The sequence below is a fragment of the Amphiprion ocellaris genome, chromosome 8 (assembly GCF_022539595.1).
Source record: "Amphiprion ocellaris isolate individual 3 ecotype Okinawa chromosome 8, ASM2253959v1, whole genome shotgun sequence".
NCBI classification, from domain to species: domain Eukaryota; kingdom Metazoa; phylum Chordata; class Actinopteri; family Pomacentridae; genus Amphiprion; species Amphiprion ocellaris.
In genome coordinates, this window is record NC_072773.1 from 26,653,629 (window position 1) to 26,681,252 (window position 27,624).

Below are 27,624 nucleotides of genomic sequence, written 5' to 3' on the forward strand. Positions count from 1 at the left end.
ATCCCCCTGGAGGAACTGCAAAGCCATATTCTTACTGTTGCCAGTTTCAAGCTGCATCCAACTGAGCTGTGACAGGCATCCATATCAGAGATAAAGATGTGGGGCTCCGGTTCAGCTGAGGAAGAGCTTTATGTGGAAGGACCATCTGTTAGTTTAATATAAGATTCCATGCACACTTGCACATAGAAGTGCACACACATTCAGTTTGAGCTACATTACTTAGTTGTTTGACATTAGTGTGTATCACGCATGAACGAAATATAAAAACACTCAGTAGTGAAGCCCGAAACACAGCATAGTATTTTCACCATGCTTGTGGTGGATGCTGACCTGAGAGCTGTAGTGATCTAATTTCATGGTCAGAAGATCATAGCAGCGCAGATACTGCTCCGTGATCTGAGGCTGCACAATTTAGCTAAAGTGAAGAGTTACAGTTTGATATACGAGCACATGAGCCAATGGTACATGGCAATTGAGAACATTCACTCAGTGCTGTGCTTAACCTCCTCATTCCCATAGACTTTAATGGTTCTCTATAATACAAACTCATGTTGAGTGGTTAAGTACCATTCAAACCCACAAGTTCCCATTTCACTACAAGATCCCAGGGTTTCCACACATGCCAGAAATGTCTTACACAGTTATTTGAATAAAATTATCCACAGTACTAATCTAAATGTGTGTGGATGTGTTGGTGCAGCCATGAAAAACTGACCGTCTGCCTGAATATTGAATTCTGTGTTTTTTATGCAGAATACAGTTCATGCAGAGCGTCAAACAAATGAAATGCAGGCACTTTCCTTGTGTATTTCAATTCTTATTACATAAAAATTTTACTCTGCTACATTTCTTAGGGATGTATTATACTTAATTTGCAAATCTCATTACATTTATCTGGCAGTTAGTTGTTTGATGGAGATTCATGTACGAAAAATAAGCTACAGAATCCGCAGCAATCCCTGATTTTTGTCAAAGGGATCCTTTATATGTAAAATCTTAAAGCAACCACTATTTCATGACAATGAATGGTTGCCAGGCAACCAGAGGAGAATCCAAGAAGTTACTGCAGCACATAACCTGCATTGTTGTTTTTACATTTTGGCTTTTTGTTTGAGTTTAGACTTGATGGTACATAGATTGTGATACTGTTGGACAGAGCCAGGCTCAGCTGTTAGCTCCTCTTTTCAGTATTTAACCTGAACTGATTTAATTCATTGCTTGCTGGCTGTTACAGTCAGAAAAGAGAGGTCAGATTTTTCATCTACATCCCAACCAAAAAGCAAATAAATGTATTCATTCATCTCTTAATATAATGGAAGTAATAAGCTAGTGTCAGATAAATGCATTGGAGTTAAAATGAAAGTATTTTCCTTTTAATGCAGCATTATAAAGTACAAAGTAACATGCAATCATAAGGTACAACTACCTCAAAATCATACTTCAGTGCACTACTTGAGTAAATGTATTAAGGCATATTTATAAAGGATTTTTCCAAGATTTTATTCTGGACATATTACAAAGAGACAGATTTGTGGAATCCTTTTTATCTGGGCTTTAAAAACTAACTTGACGTGAGAAAGACTTCATGTGTGGCGCAAATCATTTGATTCACTTTCACGAAAAGTTGTCTTTTTTTCCACTCTTCTTTTTTTTCACACCACTAATCCCTGTTTCACCAGGCACCTTGGCTTAGACCTTGTTCCCAGAAAGGAGTTTGAAATGGTGGATCCAGATCAGATCAGCATATCAGAGCTCTACAAACTGGTACGTTGGCTGGGATTATTCTGAGCCAATTCATGCTGTACAAATGCATCTCTTGAATTATTAAGTAGAATAAATTAATGAAATGAATGTGTATTCTTTGGATGATAAAATGCAATTAAACATGTCCCTGCAGCATGCATAAACTCTATCTGTAGCCGTGACTCACTGACTCGCACACTCGGAGCTTTTTTACCTACTGTGTGCCTTTTTGTCGCTGCACAGCCTGGTTTTTGCTTATAGGAATGTGTTGTTGGATGTGTATGGATGTGTGAATGTACCGATTATCAAATCATCCATAAGAAGGTGACTCACAAGAGACAACACGATTCAGCTGTTGGAGCTGCCTCATGTGACTTCATCCTTTATGCTTATCCTGCCGCCATATTGAGTGTGTCCCTTTTCCTGCATGCACATGACTCTAGCGAGTGGGATTGCTAGACGTAATGCACAGTGACAGGCCCAGGTGAAGCTATGGGAAAGTACATACAAATTAAATTTTTATTGCTATTTACTTTTGAAATAAATTACATATTTTAGTCTTGCTTGCTTTAAACTGCGAACCAGACTAGAAAACACATTTCCATAAATAAATAATGTCTCAAATGTGTTTTAGTTGTAGTGATGTGGGGACTTTCCAAGCCTATGCACACAGAGAGAGAGAGAGGGAAGAGACTTAGTGAGGCAGATCCAATTTTAGAAATATGCAATTACAGCACAGATGTTATGAAATCTAATGTAATGCTGCTGGAGACTGTTATCTGGGAGGGAGATCCTTTCTGGTCAGTAGCTGAAGCTCCATATGCTGATGAAAACACTCTCCAACTGCCCTGCAGCCTCCCATTATCCCATTGCCATGTTTCTCAGCTTTGCACGCAGAATGTTTGTGCACTAAATGCCCTGTCCAGAAACAACAGCGTAGACCTTCCTTGCCAAAAAGCCTCCTGACTCTGTCGATGAAAGTGAGCTTGTCTTTGGCAGGGCACAAGGCCTTGGCACCTCTTCAGGTACGGGAGCAGAAGAGTTCTTTTAGGCTGCTGAGCAGAGAGTGGTGTGTGTGGGTGATACAGGCTTTGTCCTCTTCCCTCCCACATGCTCACGTTTTGCCTCATGTGGGCTTGTTTTAGTGCTGCAGGAGCAGTAGTGTAGCCGCTCTGCAGCGTACGTAGGTGAAATTTTTGTCAGATTTGAAGCATCGACCCAGGTATCTCTCAGGTAGCATGTGTCTGAAGCTGCTATAAGGTAAATAAGTTCAATGCTGTGTGGGACGAGTAAAGAATGAACCGACTGATCTAACATCTTTTCCTTTTGAACTTCACTCTTTTTTAGCACGTATCCAGCAGACACTGTGGTCAGCAAAGCACAAACCAGGTAGAGTCATTTCAAAGCTGTTTGTTATGAAATAATCAAACCTTTCATACTGCCTCTCTCTCTTCAACCCTCATTTTTCATCTCCTTTCCAAACATTTTGTACCAAATGAGTGTCCTGAAGTCGGGTTGCTGCTGCTACCAAGGCTATCACACTCACACTCTTTACTACTGGTTGCCTTTAATTCGGGGGATCTTGGTGTCACTGTCATGCTCCATAAGAGCCTCTCACCAGTTGTGCCAGGGTGTGAGGATTGATTCCCACTGGGATCACATATGCCCCGACGCATGCACAAATGGCACTTGTTGGCCACTTTCATTAGTTTGTCCTCTGAATTTCATTTGTGGGGGAACACCAGTTGAAAGAGCTCATATATAATGAGAGAGCAGTTAGACCTTTTGGGAAAAATGCTTGAGCTTGAGGCTGCTCTCATGTTCGTGCAGTAAATATAAAGATGGAACCTGCAGCCAGTTGGCTTAGCCTAGCATTAACTGACAACAGGGGGAAACGCATAGCTTCGCTCTGCCTACAAATCTGCCTACAAGTACGGGAGTTCTGTAGAGCCACAATGTTTTGTTTGCACATTTTAGCTTTTGTGCAGATTAAACAAACAGATAAGATAAGATATGGAAATTGACGTGTTACAGTAGCTAGATTCAAAACTACAATTAGACTAAAAATAAACTACAATAAAGACAATTTACAAGGCATTTTGAATTTCGATATGGATATGTACAGATATAACAGGCAAATTCCCAAAATATCTAACTTTTCCTATGAGATGGAAATGATCCTTGAACATTTTTGTTTTTTATACTTATAGTTTTATATATTACATAAATACAGTAGTGTTCCTTATAGGAATGCACCATCTCTGCAGCTCTTAATAACAAAACCACCAGTTTTATATCACATCATCTCTTTATTTGGATTACATTATGTGTCTACTGGGTGTACTGTCAATATCCTTGCTACAGGATGAAACACACTGTAAAGTCTATATCAATGAATTATTAACCTGTTACAGTCCCGCCATTGATCTGTTAAATAAATGTGTCTATATAGAGAATGGCAGGTATTTGGCCTCGCTCGCAGTACACCTTCGCCTTGTTAGCGGTCACTCTCTTCCTCCTCGTTCCCAGGGTGATAGCATGAGACAGCGCCATGGCGACGGTTGCCGTGTCCCCGTGTCGCACCACCTCTTCATCAATCTGAAGAGCTTTACTTACAACAGCATCAGCGAGGATGCAGACGTCTTCTTTTCCCTGTACGACACTCGCGAGGCCAAACAGATCAGGTACGTTGAGGAATCTCAGCGTGCACATAACGGCCTTGAATGGTCCTGTAGTACATAGTGTATGTGTATGAGGACAAACAGACAGACAGACAGACACTCGCATACACACGACCTCCGTTCAGCAGATTGACAGAGGCATTCTGTGATTGACAGACACTCTGAAACTGTGAACTGGCTTCTTTTGCAGTGAGAAGTTCATGGTGAAACTGAACAAAAATGGAGGACCAAAGAACCCAGAGAAGGTTGATCGTCTGTGTGCTCTCTTCACGGTGAGATTTTTTTCTTCTTGACATGAATGCAAATATTCCATATTTCAACTCTTATTTGAATTGAAAAACATTTTCCATTCCTCTGCAGGACCTAAGCAGTAAAGACTTGAAGAGGGACCTGTACATTGTTGCACATGTTATAAGAACTGGTAAATAAAGTACAATGTGCAGAAACATGTTGGTAATGATTATGACTTATCTGCATTTCTTTTTCACACAATTTGTCTCTTTTTGTTTCCAGGTCGTATGCTGCTCAATGACTCAAAGAAAGGCCCGCCTCATGTGCAGTACAGACGACCTTATGGCTGTGCTGTACTTGCCATGAGTGATGTTTTCCACACCATCACAGACCTTAAAGAGGAGAAAGACTTTGTGCTTAAAGTTTATACGTGAGTATACCAACAGAGCTGTTCTTGTTCTTCTTTTTTTTAAAAATCTCTCTGATAAAAAAACTTTCCTCTTACTATTTGAAATTGCTCTGTTTCCTCGGCTTACCTAATTCCTTTGTAGTTGCATGACTTCTGTAATCTCAGAGTTAAAGCGTCTACACAGCGATACGGCAAAGTGTGAATGTTCTGAAAATGTTGTGCATGACAACCTAGTGCTTCGCTGTTGATGCTCGGTGTGTTTTGACCAGAATGATAATGAAGTGTCCTCTGGAAAATCAATAGCTGCTCGCCCTGAGCCTGTGATAGGGAACTTGGCGTGTTGTGAATCTGGCTGCTTCTGTTAGGCTTTGCCACAGAGACACACTCCTGTACACCGGCCAGCACAGCAAAGGAAGAAGGCACAGAGAAGGAGAGGGTAAGAGGCTGAGGGAGATGACACATAGCTAATTGAGCAAAGTTAGAGGACAAAGAAAAATAACACAGAGCTCAGCATATTTTCTTGTCAGTCGGCAGCGAGATTGTCTCCTTGTATCTCCTCTGTCCTTCTCCATGTCCACTCTGGGTCAGAGGTCACCTGTGCACTTTGGCATCCCATTACATGATGTTTTCCTTGCGCCGTACTTTTGAGGTTAACTATACAGCTCGGCTTGAAATGAAGATTTTGAGAATAGAAAGCTGTCATTTTTACTGGATTTCTCTGCTGACGTGAAAGGCCCTTCCCTTTAAAAAGCAAGCAGTGATTCAGTGCTGAGCTGCCTCCAAACTGTCGGCTCCTATAACGCTCCAGTCTGTGCATTTCCCCATGCCTTTCCCAGGGGCCTTCGGGCCCACAGTAATGAAAAAGGCTGGTAGAGGGCTGGCTGTCAGGTTTGCTTAGTGTGCTGTGCATTTGGGCTAATGTGCTGCTTGATAGCACCTCCCCCTGCTGCTACCTTTTCTCCAAGAGGAAATCGGCTCTGGGACACATGCTGTTCATGCAGTCCCCATGCGCACAGTCCTGAACCCTCCATCTGGACCCACTAATGGGTGCGTTGTTAACAGCCCAACCCAACTGTCTTTCTCTGCAGATGTAACAATGAGAACGAGTGGTACCAGGTACATGAGAACATCATCCGCAAGTCCAACACCAAGTATTCAGCCCCCAGCACCAACTATGGTAAATATGTTGTCTCTGCAGATCTGTTAACTTTTAGATTTTCACCCCCTTTTCACCCCTGTGCTGTTTTATCACAGCTCACAGTGAGTAAACAGGAAAGAGGATACAAGGACGCTACTGTTTATCTGCTCAATAGCAGAACATGCCATCATCATCTTTTTGTGTTCAGTCATACAGCTATTTTTGGTTGTATTTTGCTCCTTATTTCAGTTTATCCATGCACATCATTACTATGGAGATGAAAAGAGTTGTGTTTTCGTTGATCAAAGGTTTGGAAAATTATGCAGAAAAAAAATTAACAGCAGCATCTCTGGTGACATGTTAAACATGTCACCACGAGGGCTATTTCTAGTTGAAAGCAGCGAAAAACAACTACTCAATTTAAATACATCAATAACCCAAAGATATTTAGTCCTATAATAGACAACTATAATAAAATCAGACACATAGTTATATTGAAGAAGCTAAAAAAAACACAAAAAATGTGAACAATTAATTGATTTTTAAAACTGCTGCTGACTTTTTTCTGTTGTCTTACCAATGAATAATTTCTGCTCTTAAAGCAAATGAGTACATTTATCAAAAAAATTTGAGAGCTTTTACTGTAATTTACTGGATTATCCAAAAACAAACATTCTTATATCTATTATGATTTTCCCATTGTCATCTGAGGAAAAAAAAAACCTATATTATGAAATGTATCAAAGCCAATTAAAATTCCTTTACATCACAGAAAATTGCTCATCGCCCACCTCAAACTGTCACTTTGATAATAAAGACATGAAGCAGGAAACATATTGTAGCTGAATACGAAGCTAAAGCAGCTCAGCCGACGTGTGAGCTCCTCTGAAAAGATCACTTTGTGTCTTTGGTGTTAAATTATGACTCATGCCTATGTTACTAGATTTGTACAGAACCCATATTTTCCCTTGTATCTTTGTGTAATTCCACAACACCATTTTTGTCCATCCCTCCCTCTGTTCTGGCTCCGATCACGTCTCTCCATCCACTCTCCTGTCTGTCTTCACCTCCCCCACATTCTGACTAATGTCCTTTAAATACCCCTCTGTCCCTCCCTTCTCCCATCTCCCTTCGTCTTTGTCCCTGTGCTTTTTCTTTCCTTCAATTCCACTTGCCTCCCACAACTCCACACCTCTTCATTTGCCCTTTCCCCCCTATTTACATGCTCTCGCATATGCATCCCCCCCACCGCCGCCCTCCCCCCAAGGCCTCATCATTTCCCTGCAGCTGCTGCGAGGTGAGCTGGAGCAGATCAGACGGGAGAACCAGGCCGTGTTCAACAGGGCCTTGGCACTCACACGCAAACTGGGTTTCCCAGATGTCATCCTGCCAGGTAAGGAGGCAGAGAGCAGTAGGCGGTAATGGGGACAGAGAGGTTCAGGGAGGAGGTGGAGACCAGAGGCCAGATGGCCTGGAGGAAGGAAAAGAGGGGAAGGTCACAGATCAGGGTAAAGAGGAAGCAGATGAAGGAGGAGAGGGATTGGGAAAGAAGGTTGTAAGAAAAGAAAGGATTAAATTGGAGAAAAACCGCAGGAAATAGCACAGAGAGAAGTAGGAGAGAGCAGAGTGGGCTATGGTCAGTTGTAAATGAGTTGGATTCACAGCATGTGCTCGATCTCATGGAAAGTACCTAATACTCAATTACTGCACCAAATAAGCATCTTGGGTACTTGTGCTTGAGTATTTCCACTTGATACTTTATCCTTCTACACATCACTGTGCTTTTTACACTGTCATTCAGCTGACAGCTTTTCAGATCTGAGTTTTTATATTAAAACCACCATAGAAGCGTCTAATATATAGTACAAAATGTGAACAATTTGTGGTCTTTTGTCACAAAATAGTTGTTTAGGTTCCAACAAAGCAACATGCCTCCACTACACTTGTCAGATGGTTTCATTTTGAGGCTGAAATTGGTGCGTCAGTATTAAACAGTATTTAACAATGCCATATATAACACCTCACAGGGCAGTATTTTTATTGATTGAGTACTTTTTACACACGATAGACTGGGTTTACAAGACTTTTGTTGTTTTACTTAAGCAATACTTGCATAGAGGACCTTCACTTAGAGTATTTCTGAGTTGTAGAATTTGAGTACTTCTTCCGCTACTGGTGTTTTGTAGCCTCTCAGTTCTTTACTCCCTGTTTGCATGAGATCGGCATGTAGGTCAGGTGCTGAGCAAATTGTGAAGAGCAGAGGTCTTCAAAGATAACTCAAAGACAGAGAAAGGAAGGGAGAGGTGTGTGTTTATTTCGGAATATTTCATCAGCTGACATTGCAGTGCTTTGTGTCTACTGAGAATGTATAATCCTCCTCCTCTCCTCTCCTCTCCTCTCCTCTCCTCTCCTCTCCTCTCCTCTCCTCTCCTCTCCTCTCCTCTCCTCTCCTCTCCTCTCCTCTCCTCTCCTCTCCTCTCCTCTCCTCTCCTCTCCTCTCCTCTCCTCTCCTCTCCTCTCCTCTCCTCTCCTCTCCTCTCCTCTCCATTTCCAGCTCCTTTCCAGTTAGTCTGAAATACCTCCCAATATCGCTCCTTCTGAGTCATCTGTCCCCAAGGAGATGACTTGGATATAAATAACTATAATCTGATTTTATAAATAACCGCAATATCTTCCTCCACTGTTGCCACTGATATTTATTCCATTAAACATTGACCTCATGAAAGGTGCTGAGGCAGTCATGAGCTACATTGTATTAGAACTCAGCGGGGTCATTTTTATCGAAAGGAGCAGTGACATGCAGTCCGCATCTTAGTCCACATGGAAGCTTAATTAATGTTGACCACTTCCAGTTCATGTGTGGAGCAGAGGCTGACATGGACATTATAACTTATGAACATCATCAGGGTGTAGAGATGTTTTTGTCTTACGAATGTACCTTATCTCTTTTCTAACTGCACTTTTCCAGGCATTTTTTTCATTTTCAAACTCTTAGTTTTAATTCCCAGCTGATGTTGAAGTAACATCACTTGAGGCAGTTCAATTTTGTGCAGCTCCCTCCAGTGCAACAAAAGGCTTATTATTATAATGTTGCTTTTTCATCTAAGCATTCTCTGAGACAAATGTGAAAAATCAGTGGAACTCCCCTTTAAGTAAAGTTTCTCCTCCTTAATGGTCTTAGGTGACACACGCAATGACCTGTATCTGACTCTGGAGCGGGGCGAATTTGAGAGGGGTGGCAAGAGCGTCCAGAAGAACATCGAAGTCACCCTGTATGTGCTGTACGCCGACGGGGACACACTCAAAGTATGACACGTGCACATGAGTTATAATGCAGCATATCATCAGTGTATGAATGATGACGAGCGTAACCTTCCTCCCGTGCATCCTTGTCTTTGCAGGACTGCATCAGTTTGGGCAGCGGGGAGCCCAACAACTGTGAATATCGCTCTTTTGTCCTGTACCACAACAACAGCCCTCGCTGGAGCGAGATGGTCAAGCTGCCCATTCCCATAGATCGCTTCAGAGGGTCCCACCTCCGCTTCGAGTTCAGACACTGCTCCAGTGAGTCAACCCAGTGGCTGTCAAACCCTCAGTGCACAAGTTCATTAAGACAGACTGGATCATGCTCAGAGCGAGACTAGTTAGTGTGATTTGTGTAGATGAGTATATGACGGCTGATGTTATGATGTCCTTCCTTTCAGCTAAAGACAAAGGGGAGAAAAAGCTCTTTGGTTTTGCCTTCACTCCTCTGATGAGAGAAGATGGGACCACACTGTCAGATGAGAGCCATGAGCTGTATGTCTACAAGGTAGGATCAGATCAAACACACACACAGTATACTATATAACTGTAAAAATAGAAATAATCTTTTTTTTTTTTTTTTAAACTTTTCGACAACCCTTGAATTACTTATCTGTGACATGATGTTCCATCATGATATTTCATCAGATCATTATATTCTACATGTCTCATTTAACCATTCATAAAAACAGACATTTAACATCTACCACATTAAGTTTAAAAAAAAAAAGAAAAAAAAAGAAAAGCACTTTTTGCACTCCTTGGCACAACCAAGAAGTCATTAGTGACTAACATGAAAACAGTTCTGGGACTTTTTGGCTGAACTGCAGGCTGTGTTTACACAGAGCAGATATGAGACCAGTATGGAAGCACATGAAAAATATAAGTTGTAAAATATCTGTAGTACGCTGAGCCACTCTTTTTCCAGCATTGACAACACCCAGGGGAACTTTGAAAATTGCTGTACAGGTTGATTCCACTTTTTTGCATTTGCATTTAAAAAAAAAAATTAATAAATTCAACTTTTGATTTCTTTTTTATTATTCATGGCATCATACATTTCATATTTTGAGTTCTCTCTTCTTCTAGCTATGGTATGCTACAGTGAAAAATGAGCCAACAGTGAGTAAAACGTGGCAGGAGCAAAAATAAACTGCTTAAGGTCCAAAGGGTTAGGCTTTTAAATTCAAAGTTATGCCATGCTGGGGTGTTTCTGTGTTGGAAGAGCATCACATGCTGGCAGCTCTCTGAATGTCTTTATTGCATTTTCTCAGCAGTGGACACAATAACATGTAATGAAATGCACCATGAGGATTTTTCTCTGCTCTCCATTGCCAACATTTGTAACCACTGTGTCATAGCTGAGCAGCTCTGGATGACTGATCCAACAGCACCATACAAGGTGTTTTTGTCCTCGGGATATTGTCTGTCTTCTGTGTGTGTTTCAATCTCTCGCTGTCCCAAACCACTATGTTCTGTACTAAGAACACTCTGAAACATGGAGAAGGTGTTTACAGGACACAGTATGCTTGTTAGTAGCATATCTGTGTCTCTCAAAACCAGTTTGAAGCCTCTGCATCCATCATATCCTGGTTTCTGAAATGAGTATATCATGTTTTTGTATGCAGCACATAACTGGAATATTCCTAAAACCAGTTTATAACCAGTGTCCTAATGTTTTTGTTTACTATGAAAAGTCTTCTGTAAACAAATCTGCAATAGAAGCAACTCCACACTTCTGGTTATATATAATTTTAAATCCCTATTTATGTTATTTGTCCAACATGCCAGCATTTTTTTAGTTTGCTAGCAAAATGTATTCTAACGTTCAATACCATTATTATTATGTTAAGTGGTATTTTAGTTCCTCAGAGTAATTTCCGTAGTGTATGATAATGGTGTGAACATCCAGTTTGTCCTTGGCAGCCCAGTAACACTTTGTAGCAATCGGCTCAGTCCTTTACAGCGAGACAGAAGATCTAATAAAATGTTTCTGAGCTCCAGGGGCAGTTACCGAGATGAAAACGCCTCAATGCTGTTTAATCAGATCAGTTATTGACCAGAAATCTGCTCTTTTGTTCCATGGTGTTGGTGGAGCAGCATTCTTTTATTCAAATGTGTTTCCAAACCTTCCCGTATCTCTCTGTGTCCACCCTCCAGTGTGATGAAAACGCCACCTTCAGTAACCAGGGTCTGTACTTGAGCTTACCCTGCTGTAAGGAGGACTTCAACAGCTGCCCCAACCTGCCGACCAATCTGCCCTTCCAGAGAAGCCCCAAAGAAACTTTCTGGGTCTCCACAATACTCTGCTCCACCAAACTCACACAAAACGGTAATGCAGCACCTCATGTACTAATCTTCTTTATTAAGAGTGTGAGTGGATTGAACTCAGTTTGATTTTGTTTCTGTTTTCAGTGGACCTTCTGGCTCTTCTGAACTGGAAGGCCCATCCAGACAGAGTGTTGGACATCCTCGGTCGACTACGTCAGATCAACGGAGAGGAGATTGTCAAGGTCGCTGTCATCACAGTATACACAGTACAATATTCATAAGGCGATTGTAAAGAATATTTATCTGTGTTAATGTATGGCTTAGAAAGCTTCAATGAGTGCATCCTATACAAGTATTTATCATCACATACATAAAAAGTTTGACTGAAATAGAACAAGACATTGGCTGACTCTTGATTTTATTGTCATATAATGATTTTATTTAGCTTAGTTTACCTTTATAAACATGGATACTCTGATTAAATAATAAGCTTTTGCATTCATGTTACATGTTGTCTTTTTGTGGTATTTAGTCAAATTGTCTTTAGCAGTCACATTCTCATCTCAGAATAATAATAATAAAAAAAGGTTTTATTGTCATGTTTTTGGATGAAGGGGCTATCCTTTTTTCTATTTCCCATGTTTCTATTTTAGTCATCAGAAAGGCCTTTAATGTGATGGTTGTATTGAGATTTGTTCTTTTTTTCCCCCTTCACAGTTCTTGCGAGATGTCCTGGATACGCTTTTCTGTCTTTTGGATGACAACACTGATAAATACGGACCACTTGTATTCCAGTCTCTGGTAGGAAAATTAAAGAATTTAAAGCAACATACTCTACTTAAATAGAAATAGATATAACCCTGATATGTTTGTGTGCTCAGGTGTTCATCATTAACCTGCTCAGGGACAGTCGTTTCTACCACTTCAGACCTGTCATGGACTCCTACATCCAAAACCACTTTGCTGGCGCTTTGGCATACAAGTATAACAATATTAACCCAATTTTTTAAGTTAGTTTGTTGGAAACAAGCATAAAAGTCTTATTTTTGATGTCTGCAAAATGTCTTAACTTCAATTTGTCTGCAGAGAGCTGATTCGGTGTCTGAAGTGGTACATGGACCGCTCAGCTGAGGTCGTCCGACAGGACCACATACAGGAAGCCATGAGGGTAAAGTATCCCGTTCACTTCGTCCTGCTTCTGTCCTGGCTCCTTCAGTAGGGATTAATTAACATGGCAAGAGGAAATGGTCAAACAGAAGTGCTGATAAGGAGTAATGTGACGCCACATGAGGCCTCAGGAAGTGAATTCCCTGCTGAGAGAAAAGCTAATAAAAGGAAGTTATCAAAATCCTCTGCAGATATTGACGTATAGAGTGCAGCTTTTCTATGTGTTCTTTGAACTTCCTTTGTGATTAGATCATGTGAGGAGATATTCTGTTACAAGGCCTGATTGGAAATGTTTCTTTCATGTATTGATTTTTAACCTTAAATCGATTTAGTACTCAGTTTGTGTTCTTTGATGGTACAGAATGACGTGAACATTAACTGACTGCATGTCTCTGTCGGCGTCTTTCTAACAACCACCTCAGGCTTTGGAGTATCTGTTTAAATTCATCGTCCAGTCCCGTATCCTGTACTCGAGAGCCACCTGTGGGATGGAGGAGGAGCAGTTCAGAGCAAGCATCCAGGAGCTCTTCCAGTCGATCCGTTTTGTCCTGAGTCTGGACAGTCGCAGCTCAGAGAACCTGGTGTTCACGCAGGTCAGACAGTTAAACCTGATGACAGTCACTTTCACTGTTTGAAAACTCTCACTATATCACCTGCTCGGCAGTCCTAGTTATCTTCTGTTCTAAATGTTTTGATTTTCTCTTTTATTCATCTTCTTAGTTTGTATTCCTGTTTCGTTGATTGATTTTGTTTGTATTTCTTGTTTCATTGTTATTTGACTTTTCATTTGTGCATTCTGCGATTGATGCTTCCATCCTTCGCCTCTCTATTGACCCATTCTTGGCTTGATCTTGGACAGTTTAGGGGTGTGATCAGCTGCATGCCTTTCTGTTGTCATGCTCCTGGGCTCTCGTCCTTCTCAGTAAGTCACAGCGCCCCCCTGTGTTGGTTCCACAATGCAGCAGATGCTGTGCAACCACCAGCCTGCTTGAACAGGATTATGTATTCTTAAGTAAATGATAAGCAGTGAGTGCTTCAGATTTTACAGCTTATTTGCGACTTAATATGTAGAAAGTAAGATTATGACAGTATGAAGACAAACCGTGTTCCTACACTAGATTTTGGTTGTGTTCCTTTTGGAATATTAATATCTGGCTTAATTTGTTTTTTCTGTTTTGTGTCTTTGTCATTTAGAAAAGGGAATTTTATAGATTTGTAACTGGTGCTGTTTGTGATGGTTTTATACATGCATGTTTAGCTGCTCTGAGACATATGTAGACTAAAACTTGCTCTTCTGTGTTCTTTGTTTCCCCTTTAAGGCAGCGCTGTTGAACAGCTTCCCTGATATCTTTGATGAGCTGCTGCAGATGTTCACTGTTCAGGAGGTGGCAGAATATGTCAGAGGAACCTTAGGGAGCATGCCCAGCACAGTGGACATTGGACAGTCTATGGATGTAGTCAAACTGCAGTCCATAGCTCGAACAGTTGAGAGTCGCCTCTTCTTCTTCCCTGGTGAGACAAATGTGAAGGTTCTACGAAATGTTTTATTTCTTTGAAGATACTCAAACAAGAGAGTCAAACATGCTATAGTACCATTTCAGTCCATATATGTAAACCCAGTGAGCAGACAGTGCTTTTTAGTTTCATCTTCATTTATCGTTTTATCTCTTTCTCATGTCTCAGAGTCTCGTAGTATTTTGCTGCCAGTTGTTCTGCATCACATCCACCTGCATCTACGCCAGCAGAGGGAGCTGCTCATTTGTTCTGGGATCCTGGGCAGCATTTTCTCCATAATCAAGACAAGCTCCATGGTACAGTACACTGTTCTACATGGATATGCAACACAAAAATCTAATGCAATATCCAGTTTCCTGTTTAATGCAGGTATTTCTTCCTAGCACTAAATCACTTCCATTAAGCAACATTTGTTCCGCTCCCTTCAACTTACTCTTTCTTCTCAGGAATCTTCTGTTCAGGATGAGGTGGAGATGATGGTGGAGAGCTTACTGGATGTGCTGCTGCAGACTCTGCTATCCATCATGAGCAAATCTCACTCTGTGGAGACGTCCAGAGGACAACGCTGTCCCCAGTGCACGGCTGAGATAACGGTAAGCTTCCACTTCAAGGACCTCTTTGATGGACAATAAAAAAGGTGAAATTTCTGTAAAGTTTTGAGTTGATTAACCTTTCTGAACATGTGTGTCAATGTCTGTGGTTTTCTTCCAGGGGGAGTATGTTTCCTGTCTTCTTTCTCTGCTCCGACAGATGACAGAGATCCACTTTCACCATCTACTCAATAACTTCCATAGCAAGGAGGAGCTGAAGGTGAGTGACTCAGAGCTGAGCATGATTAGAGCATTTAACGGTGGCCTGCTTTCTCCATACCAAGGCTGCATACGCTCCGTTAATATATTCCTCTGCAGGAGTTCCTGTTGAAGATCTTCTGCGTGTTTCGCAATCTGATGAAACTGACTATCTTCCCCCGAGACTGGAGTGTCATGCGACTTCTAACTAGTCAGTGAGTGTGCTTTTCCTTTTCTGTCGTGCAGTCTTTGTCCCAGAGATGGTAAGGGAATACAGCCAACCATTAGATCAGGCTCTCTTCAGATAATCCTGCTCTGAAGGTGACGCTTGTGTTGCATATTTTTTTAATCTATTTTTGGCACCTAGCTCATTTTGTAAGCTGACAGTGTAATGTTTGCTTTCTGCAGTATCATCGTGGTGACAACACAGTTTCTGTCTCCTGCGCTGCACAAGAACTTCTCAGAGGCAGATTTTGATTTCAAGGTGTGTGTCTGGACAGCGGCTAGCATTTACCAAAACCCACTGCGCCACAAAGCCACAAAATATTTCTGTGCTTTTTTTGTTGTAATTACATTTGTGAAAGGAGCATCATTTTAATGTCATTCAGTGGAGCATTTATTTACTTTTGTTTCTTTGTGCTTCAGGTGTGGAACTCCTTTTTCAGCCTCACTGTACTGTACATCAACCAGCCCAGTCTTCAGCTGGAGGCTCTTGGTCCTGCTAAGAGAAAGAAAGTCCTTGACAAGTAAGAACTTGCTGTATACTCATTATGTGCAATCTATTCTGGTACTTTGTTGCTTTTTTAAACCACATTCTTAACTCTTTTCACTACTTTTTTGTAGATGTGGAGATATGAGAGTTATGATGGCGTATGAGCTCTTCAGCATGTGGCAAAAATTAGGTTTGTCATTCTCACCATTCTCACAGATATGTATTGTATTGAAGCACCAGAATTTAGAGTTTTATACACAATGTATATCTTGACAGTAATTAATTTTGGTTGGATTTATTTTAGGTCTTCTGGAAATATGACAAAATCTGATGGGTCAAAAACATACATACAACAATGCAAATATTTGGTTAAATGTCTTTCAGGCACTTTCACTTCAACTAGGCACTTTTGGTGGCTGTCCACAAGCTTCTGGTTGTATCTTTGACTACTCCTTTTGACAAAATTAGTACAGTTCAATTTGTTGGCTTTGTAACACAGACTTGCTTCTTCATCACACTCCACAGATTCTCAATGGGGTTTATAAGTCAGGACTTTGGGGAGGCCAGTCTTAAACCTCAGTTTTAGCCTCATTTAGGCCATTTCTTTACCACTTTTGATGTGTGTTTGGATCATTGTCTTGTTTCAACACCCAACTGCATCCAAGACCCGACCTTCTGGCTGATGATTTTAAGTTTTCTGAAGAATCTGTAGGTAATCTTTCTTCATTATTTCATTTACTTCGTATAAAACACCAGTTCTACTAGGGGAGAAACAGAGCTGAAACATAATGCTGCCACCACCATGCTTGATGGTAGGTAGGTATGTTTTCTTCCTGAACATGGCAGTGATTCAGTTAGAGATTATTTTGGCATCTGTAGCTGCATTGAAATGGCTCCAAGTGACTTTTTTAACTCGTGGTTGAGTCTATTGAGTATGTCAAATGTGCCCTTTTTAAATTGGCTTGGAAAAGTCCGCAACTGTAGTCTATTGTCACTGAGGGGACGTTGAAAGGCCATGCCACTAAGAATCACTGATCATTTAAGTTGCTGTAGGTATATTTTTGACCCTGCAGATTTTGTCATATTTCCAGAAGACCTGTAATAAATCCATGTATGCTTTCATGAATTTAGTGCAAACAAAGGTGACCGTCTGTGTCAATTTATTTACTTTAGGTGACAACAAGCCTCACTTCATCCCAGGGATGATGGGTCCCTTCCTCGGCGTCACACTGGTGCCTCAGACCGAGGTCCGAAATATTATGATCCCAATTTTTCATGACATGATGGATTGGGAGCAGAGGAAAAACGGCAACTTCAAACAGGTCATTATGACATTATCATGCTCTGAAATACAGATTGTGTGCTGCAGTGACGGGCGGCTCTTTGTCACATAACATACCCACGTCTTTTGGCTGAATGTGCTTTCGAATGTGTAGGTGGAAGCAGAGCTGATGGATAAGCTGGACAGCATGGTGTCGGATGGGAAAGGCGATGATAATCACAGAGAGCTCTTCAGTCTGTTGTAAGCATCTAACTGGTGTTTAGTGAGCCTGTGAATGATACTTAGAATGATGCTGCTCTTTCAGTATTTCCTTCTAAAATGCTGTTGTTTGGCTCTCATGTTGCAGGACCCAGCTGTTTGGTCCTTATCCAAGGTGAGGTGTATATTTATTCATTCACATTCATGTCTACTGACTGCTGATCACCTTTAGTAAGAATATCCTGCTGTATTTTCTGCGCAGCTTGCTGGAGAAGATTGAGCAGGAGACATGGAGAGAAACGGGAATCTCGTTCGTCACATCAGTCACAAGACTTGTTGAGCGATTACTGGATTACAGGTAAGATTAAGATGCACGACTTAATACTGTTGATTCATGTCAATATACTGCAGAACAATGAGAAAAATGCTCTTTCATGTATAGGGACTGCATGAAAGGAGATGAGATGGAGAACAAGAAAATTGGTGGTTCCGTCAACCTTATGGTGAGACTTTCATGACATGCATATGTTTTTAGTGTGAACACATTTAGGATTATTTTAATGCATGGAGTAAGATTTTAACAATTTGTCTTCTCCTTTATTTCAACACCAGAACTTCTACAAATCAGAGGTTAACAAGGAGGACATGTATATCCGTTACATTCATAAGCTGTGTGACCTCCATCTCCAAGCAGAGGACTTCACAGGTAACTGAGATACAGGGGCATTTTTTGTTGTTGTTGTGGTGCATGGTCTCAGATTTTGTACAGAAGTGTTATTTTTCCTGGGTTTTACTAAGAAACACACATAAGAAGAAAACAGATGCATCAGAGAAAAGAGCGATGTGATTCATGTGGTAAATTGACCATTTGCTCTGTGCAGAATTCACAGACATGGTTATAATGCGATAAATCATAAAGAATGAAAAACAAAGTTTCTTTGAATAATTTTCTTTGAAAGTTTTCTTTGATTATTTATATTAGAAAAATTGAAAAACCTGAAGTCAACAAATACAACCTTTTACAAGTTTCTAGGGGTGCTACCAATACAAAATTGCAATACCAAAACAAAAAATAGAGACTACACATACTATAGATATTTTACTATTTACATTTTTAAATTGTTTCCACATTTGTCTTCTATATGCTCTGGATACACAGCCTGCAGTTCAGTCTAGTTCAGCTAAAAAAAAAATCCCAGAATTTTTGTCAGTTGAGTGGTGGTATGTTTTTTTGTTTTCTAAAGAATCTGGCTAGAGCAAAAGATTTATTTTTGAAGATTTGTTTTTATTTTTTTGTAAATGAGACAAGTGGAATGAAAAGATTTTGACTGATTAAATATGTCAGTTTTAATCGCAGATTGGGTTAAGATTTTCAGCAGATTGTCATGTCACACATACAGTACTGTTCAAAAGTTTAGGGTCACTTAAAATATGACCCCAAACTTTTGAATAAGAAAAGCAGTTTTTTTAAAGTGAAGATAACATTAAGTGAATGATAAATCCAGTCTAGACATTGTTAATGTGGTAAATGACTATTCTAGCTGGAAACAGCTGATTTTTAATGGAATATCTCCATAGGGGTACAGATGAACATTTCCAGCAACCATCACTCCTGTGTTCTAATGCTACATTGTGTTAGCTAACTGAAGAGCAGTTAGAAAGTTGAAAAATCAACAGTTCCTTCTGTTTTTAGTTTCAAAATGTGATAAATTGTGTCATTTTGGCATTTAATTAAAAAAAAAAAAAAAAAAAAGATAACATACGTTCCAATCTGCAGACAGGTTTTGTAGTTCAGAGGAGAAAATTGACAGTTCCTGACTTAACTGCCTCATTCTCAGCAAGCGATTATAGTAGGTCCACCTTAAGCAGTCCAGAGAGCTTCTAAAAACTGGTCAAATTTCATGTAAAGTAGACTTGATTCAGCCACGGATAAGGAAGATAATAGATAAGAAAATGGTGTGCCTCAAACAGAGACTTTCGAGTTTAAAATCACAGTGGAGTGAAGAGACAGTCTAGATGTCAGGTGGCGATAATTATGGGCTGCCAGTTTAACACATAGGGCTTCTGCTTAACAGTCACTCACTGACACCAAACCTTTTCATGTGTGTTGGACTTCTGGAATTTGTATCACATTTATTCATAGAGGGAGGTTACAGTACATTTTGTGGTCCAGTAACTTTCAGTTATATAAACACGCAACCAGTGGAAGTTGCTTATCTAATAGTGTAACTGGTTAAAGTGTTCTTGCTTTACTCACATTATTGGCAGTGGCAGCTTTATTATGAGCACGTAAATGTAGCCAAATATGAATAATTGAATTCGACCTCATTCATCACTTACGTAAAACAAACAACAGGCAGCTGGGAGGATAATTAAAACACATTTTAGTGTCCTGCAGTGTTGAGTGTGATTGCACGTGTGGTTACTGTGTGAACAATTGCCCACCTAAAAAAAAACAAAAAACGTAATTCAAAGATGCGATTCAACTTCAAAAGGCAATCAGTGGCTGCAATTGACTCATAAAACAAGAATCTATTTCATGAATCATAAACTGTTTATGTAGGACTGCATCTAATTATTTTCTCTCGCTGATTCATCTACAATTTTGGGGGGATTAATTATGTTTAAAACATGATTAAAATGTGATAAAATAAAATAAAAATAGATAAACTTAACATCAGGATCTCCTAAAAGAAATTAAATGTGAAAGTGTCTTGTTTTGTCCAACTATGTAACATTCAGAAATTCAAATTTGTTTATTTGTCATCTCATAGGACAAAGAAGGAGCAAATTCGAACACCTGAGAAGCTTTTTTTGTCACCTGAGTCACTTGTCTGTAACTCCATAATTTCAGACCTAGTTTATACATCAGATTATGCATCCCAACAAAATCCAGCTCTTTCTCTGTAATCAACAGTTAGTGGTGAGTCGCGCTCTGGTCCAGTTTTCATTTTTGTTTTTATTTGTGAACAGTTTTTACATTGAGGCAGTAAAAGGAGAGGAGATACCTAAAGACCCTTTCCAACAAAAATATAATTTTTCTGCATTGTTAACATGTCCTTCTGGTGTTTTTATATGCTAGAAGACACATAATGGGTAAAATAAGCAGTCAATGGCATGGCCGACTATGTCCACCCAGTGTACCGATGACCATCTCAAAAGCACAGCTTCCTGGGACTTTCCATGTGAAATATTCTTCTTCAGAATTAGTTTCCAGCTAAAACAAGTATGGCTGAATTACTCCAATATTACAATTTGCCATTTTGTAGCATAGAATTTTTTTTGCAGTGAGCAGAGAGTCGGTGAGCTGGTGTGCTCCAGTGAAAGGTGGAAAAGTGAGGACTTTAGCAATCTGCACATCCTAGAAACGATAAAGACGTGGAGTCACATCCAGGCCAGAGATGAGTTTTTAGAGGTTTAATCAATAACTAAAGGGGGACTTGGGACTTTTTCCTAATATGTTTTTTTTTTTTTTTTTTTTAATGGAGAGTTTGATAAAGTAACTCAACAAAATAAAATCCTTAAAACCTTATGCGATATGTAACAACTTGGTGAAATAAGAAATTAAAAAATCACAAAGATTGTGAAATATGTCTTAATTCAGGTAAATTAAATTACTGAAAGAACAAAAACCACTTGCAGGTTTGAAAGGCATGTTATCTACAAAAGTCACCAAAAAAAACATTTCTAAGAGCTGTAAAACCAGAAACTAGAAAAATAGAAACAGAATTTTCAATATCCTGAAGGTCATTGAAATAATCAGGTTTGACATGCAGTGTTATCAGGAAAGGTAACCAAATCTAAGCTCCAAATTGTGATGTCTCATTCAGCTATCCACAAAAATGCTACATGACAAAAATTCCTTAACTTTTCGGCTGAACTGCAGGCTGTGTTTACACAAAACAAACAGGAGACAAGTATGGAAACAAATCTAAAATGTAAATAGTTAAATAGAAAATTTGTAAAATGAAAAATCAAAGCATTTTAACTTTTTCTATTTTTATTATTTATGAATGAATTATGGATCATTAGAACTTTCTTATACTGCACAAAACGCATTTTTGAGTTCTTTTACTTCTATTCACGAAGTGCTGTTTCCAGATTATCAGGATTTTATACTGCAGTGAGTAAAAATATGAGAGGAGTAAAAAAAAAAAGAAAAAATCCCCAGAAACTGCTTGGAGTTCAGAAAATGAATCCATCTATCCTTACTAGCCTCCCTCCTCCTCCTTTGTGTCTACCTGTAACTCTGACTGAGCTCATGAACACATTTTCTGCCACCAGCAGCCGTTTTAAACTTTCTGTTGCTAGTAGCAACCACTGCTGATGGTTCCATAGCCGCTTAACTGACATTATTATGCCACCATTTTAACAGATCTGTGACCAAGCAAATATTTACAGACATCTGTAGGCGTCATCTGTAGGGCCTCTTTTTTTGTTGTTGTTGCCACAGTGGCCCTGAGAGCTCATGAAAACACACAGAGCACAAGCAAACTAAGAAAATATCAAATAGGAATTTGACAGCACATTTGCAGCATATATGATTCGTGTGATTAAGCTGTTTAAACAGCTTTTAAGCTCATTTTCCTACACCACTGTCAGATTGTCAACTGCAGTGACTTCATGAGTCACCATGGCAACAACAAGCACGTCCCAGCTGCATTCATGATTTAACATTGTCCCTTAGAAACACTTGCAATATTGTCTTCTTTCTAAATGCGACCAAAAAAAAAGCTTTCGATGTGTTGCTCCAACAACAGCACAAATACAGAAGCATTAACTTAACCGTTAAATTAAGCTACTCTTGTGTTTTGGGTTTTTGCTTTTGCGGTTTTTAAGTGTCTGTTTATTAGATTAATTTCACACATCCTTTGAAAACTTTAAAGGGCCCTGTGGAGCTTTCTTGTAAACAAACAAAAGTTATGCTGAAATTCATGGTTATACTCACCAAACTGCACTGTGTGTATCCTTGAGGTCAACGAGTGTCTCAAGTGCATTTCCTTCCACACAAAACAAGAGCAAAGCCAATTATTTAAAGCACTACAGTATTGTTTATATCCGTGTTTACAGGTGTGTACTTGACACTTTTACCAACATATCTTGGCTGACATGTTCATGTGGTGCCTTCGTGGTCATGTTTAAGATACACAAACAGGGTGCCACATGTAGATGATCGGCTCTGTAGTGCTGCTAGAGGTCTAAAACTCTACAGGGGACCTTCACGGCTGAGCTTTGTTTCTTCCTGATGTGAAGTGCAGTGGAACTAATTTGACAGCTAGTCTGTACTTTGGTGAATCCAGTTTCCTTGCTACCGCAGACTCTTGGTTACAACACCTTTGGTCGAACTCTTGTTTACAGAGCCTCGTCCCTGATCTGTATCATTGAATTTGTTGTCCGATGCGACACAGCTGTGCAACTACATACACAGTGAGGGCTGGAGATGCATATACTTCTCTCTGTGTATGAGCTGCCTCTTGTGCCTTTTTGAACTGTGGCATGTTTGTAAAAATCCCACAGTTCCACACAGTGTTCATCGAGATTATTTTCATCATCAGGATTTCAACTGTGCAGGTGCTCTTTGCACTTCTGGCCATCATTACACCAAAACACAATCACCACGCTCTGGGCAACTCGTGCTTTGTGCCACAGACCGTGTTTAGTGTCGTACGCCATCTGTTCACGAAAACTGGACCCAAAATGTCTGGGAGCTACCAGTTCATCACAGAGGCCAGACTGTGCAAACTGTTCAACATCTGTAGCTTTGTTATATAGGAGGTAATCATACTGGCTTCTTTTTTCCCCCTCCTTGTATCTCCTCGACAACAGAGGCAGCATTCACCTTGCTGCTGTACTGGGAGCTGCTGCAGTGGGAGGACCGGCCCCTGAGGGATTTTCTCCACTACCCCTGTCAGAGTGAATGGCAGCGCAAGGAGAACCTGAGTCGTAAAATCCTCCACTACTTCAACAAGGGCAAGGCAAGTGAATTTTTTTTACAGCTTTGTCTCTTTACTCCTGTTTTCACTGACTTCAAGCCGGTATTTCATGGGAATGTTAAAGGCCCATCATTTCTGACCTGTGCCAGCCTTCGCCTGTGCTGCAGCTGAGCCTCCAACAGTGAGTAAAAGTGAAGAAATGAGCAATATTAGTAGGTCGAGCTGGACAGGGCACAACAGGAACTAAACCAACTCAGATAAATGAAAGTGACATTAAATTTTATCGCTTTTTTACAGTGTTCAAGGGGCTGTTTGTTCTCATCTGCGGTGCAGCTGTTCCCAAGCATAATTAAATTTTGCCCTCATTAACTTTGGGAGTGAGGCAGAATCTTGTCATCTTTGTCTTTAATCTTTCTTAAAGTTTTCTGCTTGTTTTACATCTTTTGTCTTTGCAGCCCTTTGCTCTTTTTTATTCTACTGACAAATATATTTTTCAAAACTGACCCTTGCTTTCCTATTGAGTCAGCGGTAGAAGTACTGAGATTCTTTACTAAAGTACGAGTATCAGTACCACAGTGTAAAGATACTACAGTATAACTTACTTACTACTTCTGCTTTCTGTAACACTGTTGAAAATGTAGTTATTTAATTACTAATGATATAGATTTTACATCAATGTGCTTACAGTACTATTTTATATACTGTTTGGTACTTAAATCTTTATCAGTGCATCCAGTATTGCAGCCGATCATATATATGTTACTACAGCCAGCTAAATTTAGTCGAGCGTTTTCTGCACAAAAGGGAAAGCTGAGTATCATACATTGCACACACCATAATAAGTGAGGGTCAGATGTCTACTGAAATGTGATTTGCTTCCCCGAATCACTCCTCCCTGGCTGGTATTCATCCACAAAATTCAATTAGTCAACTGGTCTCTGTGCTTTGGAGAGGACAATGCCCTCTGGACTGTGGGAGCAGCTGAGAAAGAAATAAAAGTGGCCTCCCTCATTAACTCGTTGTCATTTCTTGCTTTTATTGCTGCTCCCCTATTTAAAAAAAAAAAAAAAAACGAATAGAAAAAAAAGTTGCTGTTATGTACCTGTAGAGTCCCTTGTTGCTCCTATACATCCCTTAAAGTTCATCCAGGACAAACACAAATCTATATGTTTAAAGAGCAAGTTGTAGATTGGTGACCTCAGTGGATTCATGGTGTGGAAAGTGGCGTGCACAAATCAAAAATAAGATACTTTAGGTCAAATATAGGATGTATGCAGTAACTGGTGTTTTCTGTTGACTTTTTATAGTGTTAAAAGGTCAAATTATTGGCCATGTTATAAATAGAAATGCCACTACTAGTTTCATTATTTACAATAAACAGAGAACCGGACAGGTGTCTCCTAACAGCCTGACACTTTGTTGTGATGTTGACTAATTGGAAATTCACTAGAAATCCTAAACAGCACACGGTTCACGTTTTCATCAAGCCGAATCTGAGAACCAGAAACTGCAACTGATGGTAATGAAGCAGCTGTGTGACAGGATTATATGTTGTGTAACTGGAATAAATACAGTAACTTGCCATTTTGAAATGAAACTAGTGAAGAAAGACAAACTAACAAAATAAAAACTAATCAGTCAGTACAACTTTCAACTGCACTATATATATATATATGTATATATATATATATATATATATATATATATATATATATATATATATATATATATATATATATATATATATATATATATATATATATATATATATATATATATATATAGTAAACCAGAGAAAAATATGCTTTAAATTTTTAAATGATCATATCCACAAAATATAAATTCAGTAAGACATACATGCATCTTTTAGAGTAAAAAAACAAACAAACAAAAAACAGATAACAACAATCAAGAGAGCCTGAGATTATATTGGCCTCTTTGCAGAGATTAGACACATTTTGAAGCTGTGTTAAATTCTAAATATGACATTCCTCTTTTAGCTTTGCCCTTTGAAATATAAATGTAACTCAGTTGGAGAACAAGACTCTTATAGAGTCTGATGAAGGTTTTTTTTCATTGTTTGAATGCTGGTGTATAATTTTACAACTTCTCTCTGTTGTTCATCCTACAGTAAATGTGTGAGGATGTGGTAGCTGGTGTCTGACTTCTGCTGAAAATAAAGAATAAATGATTCCTTCCATTCATCCTTTATCTCGTTTATATGTGACTTTGCAGTGCTGGGAATATGGGATCTCTCTCTGCCGGGAGCTGGCTTTCCAGTATGAGACTTTATATGATTATCAGAGTCTCAGCTGGATACGGGTAAGTAAACCCTCACATGCTCCCTGCTTCTGCTGTTATTATCAAACAAGCATCCTCTGTGATGCTGGAAGGTGAGATTTTCACCTCCCTCTGTCATCGTCATTGTCTGTTATGTGGTGTGAAGTGCATGAAGCATCAAACACAATGTCCTAATTATCTACCTAATGCACGCCTACACTCATCAGGAAATGCAGAGGATTCAGCAGTGTGTGTGATTAAATCATTATTCATCATGACTCTTCTGAATGTTTATCATTGTGTCACAGAAAATGGAGGCAGCGTACTATGACAACATCATTGAACAGCAGAGGATTGAACCGGAGTTCTTTCGAATGGGCTTCTATGGCAGGAAGTTTCCTTTCTTCCTCAGGGTAAGACTTTACAACTCGAGTCTCATCTCACACAGTTAGGATTCTGCTGATGTGGTCAGATGTAAAACTCCAGCACAGTGTGAGCTACAGCAAGGCAGAAGCCTGAGATGGGAAACTGAAGCTTAGACTAAATGTGTAACTACCAGCATAAGGCAGTTCTTAATTATACAAGTGTGATGTGCAGTTGGTTAAGTTGAACCAGTTTAGTGCACTGGGGAGTTTCTAGTTTGTAAGCAGAATGTTTGGTTTGTGCCAGCAGAGAAAGATCTACAGGGAAATCCTGGTACATTAATTCTTGAATCTCTTTGACAGAAATACTTGGTGCATCTTCCCAGCAAATAAGGAAATTTTTCCACAAAACTGTTAGATTAACACACCTCATTTCAGTTACTTCTGCATGTGTATAAAAAAAAAATAGCAATGTAAAATTCCTCATTGATTATTTCTCATTTATTTCATTGAAGCAGCTTTATTAATACTTTGATAATAGCAGTGTGAGAAGGATTGCTAGTAGTGATAAACCTACAGAGAATTATCACCTAAATCTGCTGCTCCTCTTGACTTTACAGAGCCCTTCGGTGAGTTTTCAGTTCATCATTTTGCTGCCTGGCTCACGACTTTGGCTGTTTTTGATTCGCTCTCACTGCTCTCATATAGTCAGCAGAGAGCTGCAGCATCGAGCTGCAGCAGCAGTCAGCCTGTGACGACAGATAGCGCTACATTTTGGATGCAGCAGGCAGCTGTTATCAGCCCAAATGCTCTAAAATCTACTGTATGCTCTCTGCTCAACGCTAAACAACAGATAGACACATATAGACACTGAAAATGTTGCTAAAGAGAGATTAGATATTTGTCTTGCATTTGGTGGCTACAAACAGGACTCCATAAGAATAACTGTATTGCTTCATAACTCCTGGATATGTACAGAAATGTTTTTTCATAGCTCAGCTTCCTAAAAATGTAATCTCTTGGAGGTTATTCAGCAGGAAATCCAATCATACAGCCTCTTTTTGCTTTGAGTTTAATCAACTCATACTAAAACAACTAAATTAGTAATACTGTCACTGAAACAGTTAATACTACTGGTACAAAAACAATTTTAAAAAGTTGATATATTAGTTATCTTGAAGCCTGAGAGTCATGCAGAACAGATTCTCATCAGCATGATCTCCTCAAAAATGTGAGCTGCCAGTTTTTCATGCCGCTGTCAGTGTTGAAGAGCTCCAGCTGCTGTCTTCTCCCTCTGCAGAACAAGGAGTTTGTCTGTCGTGGTTATGACTATGAGCGGCTTGAGGATTTCCAGCAACGGATGCTGGGGGAATTTCCACAAGCCATCGCCATGCAGCATCCCAACCAACCGGACGACACCATCCTGCAGAGTGACGCTCAGTGTATCCTGATATTTTTACTATGCATCAGTGTTTTTGTGAGACCCTATTAGATCATAGTTGCAGAGAATCTCATATTCTGTTTTGGTTAATTATGCAACTGATCATTAGACGTTTTTATTCGAGGTTAATACAGATCAAACAGAAACACTGAATTTGAGATTGACATCCA

At 39.7% G+C, this 27,624-nt stretch overlaps 1 protein-coding gene across 3 annotated transcripts in view; it reads left to right on the forward strand.

Annotated features, from left to right (window-relative positions):
• The window catches only part of LOC111586667 (dedicator of cytokinesis protein 3), a 51,854-nt gene that overhangs the window by 15,679 nt on the left and 8,551 nt on the right, over positions 1-27,624 (forward strand). For all 3 annotated transcript variants that reach the window (XM_023296439.3, XM_023296440.3, XM_023296441.3), the window contains exons 7-41: positions 1,680-1,764; positions 3,091-3,132; positions 4,273-4,427; positions 4,615-4,696; positions 4,785-4,845; positions 4,938-5,085; positions 6,153-6,241; positions 7,470-7,595; positions 9,384-9,508; positions 9,604-9,766; positions 9,907-10,013; positions 11,666-11,837; positions 11,921-12,018; positions 12,494-12,577; positions 12,658-12,758; positions 12,863-12,944; positions 13,366-13,536; positions 14,263-14,455; positions 14,627-14,754; positions 14,905-15,051; positions 15,170-15,268; positions 15,367-15,461; positions 15,655-15,730; positions 15,892-15,992; positions 16,090-16,148; positions 17,132-17,280; positions 17,395-17,480; positions 17,587-17,613; positions 17,701-17,796; positions 17,881-17,941; positions 18,051-18,144; positions 23,265-23,413; positions 25,607-25,693; positions 25,960-26,064; positions 27,314-27,455. In XM_023296439.3, the coding sequence (XP_023152207.2) occupies positions 1,680-1,764; positions 3,091-3,132; positions 4,273-4,427; positions 4,615-4,696; positions 4,785-4,845; positions 4,938-5,085; positions 6,153-6,241; positions 7,470-7,595; positions 9,384-9,508; positions 9,604-9,766; positions 9,907-10,013; positions 11,666-11,837; positions 11,921-12,018; positions 12,494-12,577; positions 12,658-12,758; positions 12,863-12,944; positions 13,366-13,536; positions 14,263-14,455; positions 14,627-14,754; positions 14,905-15,051; positions 15,170-15,268; positions 15,367-15,461; positions 15,655-15,730; positions 15,892-15,992; positions 16,090-16,148; positions 17,132-17,280; positions 17,395-17,480; positions 17,587-17,613; positions 17,701-17,796; positions 17,881-17,941; positions 18,051-18,144; positions 23,265-23,413; positions 25,607-25,693; positions 25,960-26,064; positions 27,314-27,455 (3,785 nt within the window). The remainder of the gene's footprint in view (positions 1-1,679; positions 1,765-3,090; positions 3,133-4,272; positions 4,428-4,614; positions 4,697-4,784; positions 4,846-4,937; positions 5,086-6,152; positions 6,242-7,469; positions 7,596-9,383; positions 9,509-9,603; positions 9,767-9,906; positions 10,014-11,665; positions 11,838-11,920; positions 12,019-12,493; positions 12,578-12,657; positions 12,759-12,862; positions 12,945-13,365; positions 13,537-14,262; positions 14,456-14,626; positions 14,755-14,904; positions 15,052-15,169; positions 15,269-15,366; positions 15,462-15,654; positions 15,731-15,891; positions 15,993-16,089; positions 16,149-17,131; positions 17,281-17,394; positions 17,481-17,586; positions 17,614-17,700; positions 17,797-17,880; positions 17,942-18,050; positions 18,145-23,264; positions 23,414-25,606; positions 25,694-25,959; positions 26,065-27,313; positions 27,456-27,624) is intronic.